Source organism: Arachis ipaensis, chromosome B07 (assembly GCF_000816755.2).
Source record: "Arachis ipaensis cultivar K30076 chromosome B07, Araip1.1, whole genome shotgun sequence".
NCBI lineage: Eukaryota > Viridiplantae > Streptophyta > Magnoliopsida > Fabales > Fabaceae > Arachis > Arachis ipaensis.
The window spans coordinates 117,955,169-117,956,935 of record NC_029791.2 but is presented as its reverse complement, the minus strand read 5'-3'; the positions used below and the strand labels follow the sequence as shown (position 1 = coordinate 117,956,935).

The window sequence follows — 1,767 nt, the reverse complement described above, 5'->3', positions numbered from 1 at the left end:
CAATACAAGATGAATTGACAGCTCTAGATCAGAACAGAACGTGGTGTCTCACTGAACTCCCAAAAGACAAGAAGGATGTTGGTTGCAAATGGGTTTTTCGGGTAAAATTCAATCCTGATGGCACCATAGAGAGGCACAAAGCGAGGTTAGTTGCAAAAGGATTCACTCAAGTGTAAGGAGTAGATTATGGTGATACTTTTAGTCCAGTTGTCAAAATGACTACCCTACGAGTAATGTTAGCATTAGCAGCGGCAAAAAAATGCCATTTGAAACAGCTGGACGTCAACACTGCCTTCCTTCATGGAGATTTGGACAAGGAAGTTTATATGAAGTTACCACCCAGTTTGGCTGTATCACAACCAGGTTTGGTTTGTAAATTGCAAAAATCTCTATATGGGCTTAAGCAAGCAAGCAGGCAATGGAACATTAAGCTCACTCAGACTCTTGTGGATGCTGGTTATAAGCAGTTTTTTGATGATCATTCACTCTTCATCAAGAAACAATCTGAAAGCTTCACTGCCATTCTAGTATATGTTGATGACTTGGTTTTAACCGGGAATGACATTGGTGAAATCAATTCCATCAAGCAAGATTTGGATGACAAATTCAAAATAAAGGATCTTGGTGATCTCAAATACTTCTTGGGAATGGAAGTAGCATGCTCTAACTCTGGAATTCACATTTACCAGCGGAAGTACACCATGGACCTTCTCAGAGATTTTGGTTATCTAGATTGCAAGCCTCTCTCTACTCCATTTGATTATAGTCAGAAACTCTCAAAGGAATCAGGTACTATTTTAACAGACAACACTGTTTACAGACAGCTCATCGGCCGACTCCTTTACCTCACAAACACTAGACCCGATATCTCTTATGCTGTGGAACGTTTGAGCCAATTTTTGGATTGTGCAACCACTTCTCACCTACAGGCTGCTTTTCGTGTACTCCGATATTTAAAAGGCCGACCTGCAACTGGTCTCTTCTTCTCCTCTACTTCTAATCTGCATCTCACTGGATTTGCCGACGCTGACTGGGCTACCTGTGCCGATACTCGTCGCTCCGTTTCCGGTTATTGCTTCATGCTTGGGAACTCACTCATTAGCTGGAAGAGTAAGAAGCAAACCACAGTTGCCAAGTCCTCTGCAGAAGCTGAATATAGGTCTATTGCTGTTGCCACTTGTGAAGCTAGTTGGTTATCTTTCTTAATGGATTTCATTGGCTTGCCGCTTCAAAAGTCTATCACTATATTCTGTGACAACCAGTCAACCATTCACATTGCCAATAATTCCATCTTTCATGAAAGAACTAAACACATTGAAGTGGACTGCCACATTGTTCGTGAAAAGCATTTGTCTGGTCTCATTCATCTTATGCCAGTTCGTTCCAAGGATCAACTTGCTGATTTTCTTACCAAAGCTCTGCCACCGGGTCCTTTTCTTGCTAATGTTTCCAAGTTAGGATTGTTAGATTTACACAATTCTAGCTTGCAGGAGGGTGTTACCTAGATTATTTCTTTATCAATAATAGGTTTACCATTGTAATTATTTTTTAGTGAAAGTACATAAAAAGTACATAGTATATAAGGTGTAATAACTCAACAAATATTTTCTAAGGGGATTTTTCATTCTCTCCAACAATGAGAAGAACTTATTTCTCTTCCTCTCTTAATCCCTTCTGGTTCATCAAACCATCAACATCACAGCTTGAACAGCTTAGGGCATGTCTTCAATTTTATTGATAACTTTTCTGTTCATAGCTTCATAACAA

General features: G+C 39.8%; 1 protein-coding gene across 1 annotated transcript; it reads left to right on the top strand.

Annotated features, from left to right (window-relative positions):
- Window positions 234-1,536, top strand: LOC107607804 (uncharacterized mitochondrial protein AtMg00810-like). The gene has a single exon (XM_016309706.2). The coding sequence runs from the start codon at window positions 234-236 to the stop codon at window positions 1,503-1,505; it is 1,272 nt and encodes a 423-aa protein (XP_016165192.1). The 3' UTR covers window positions 1,506-1,536.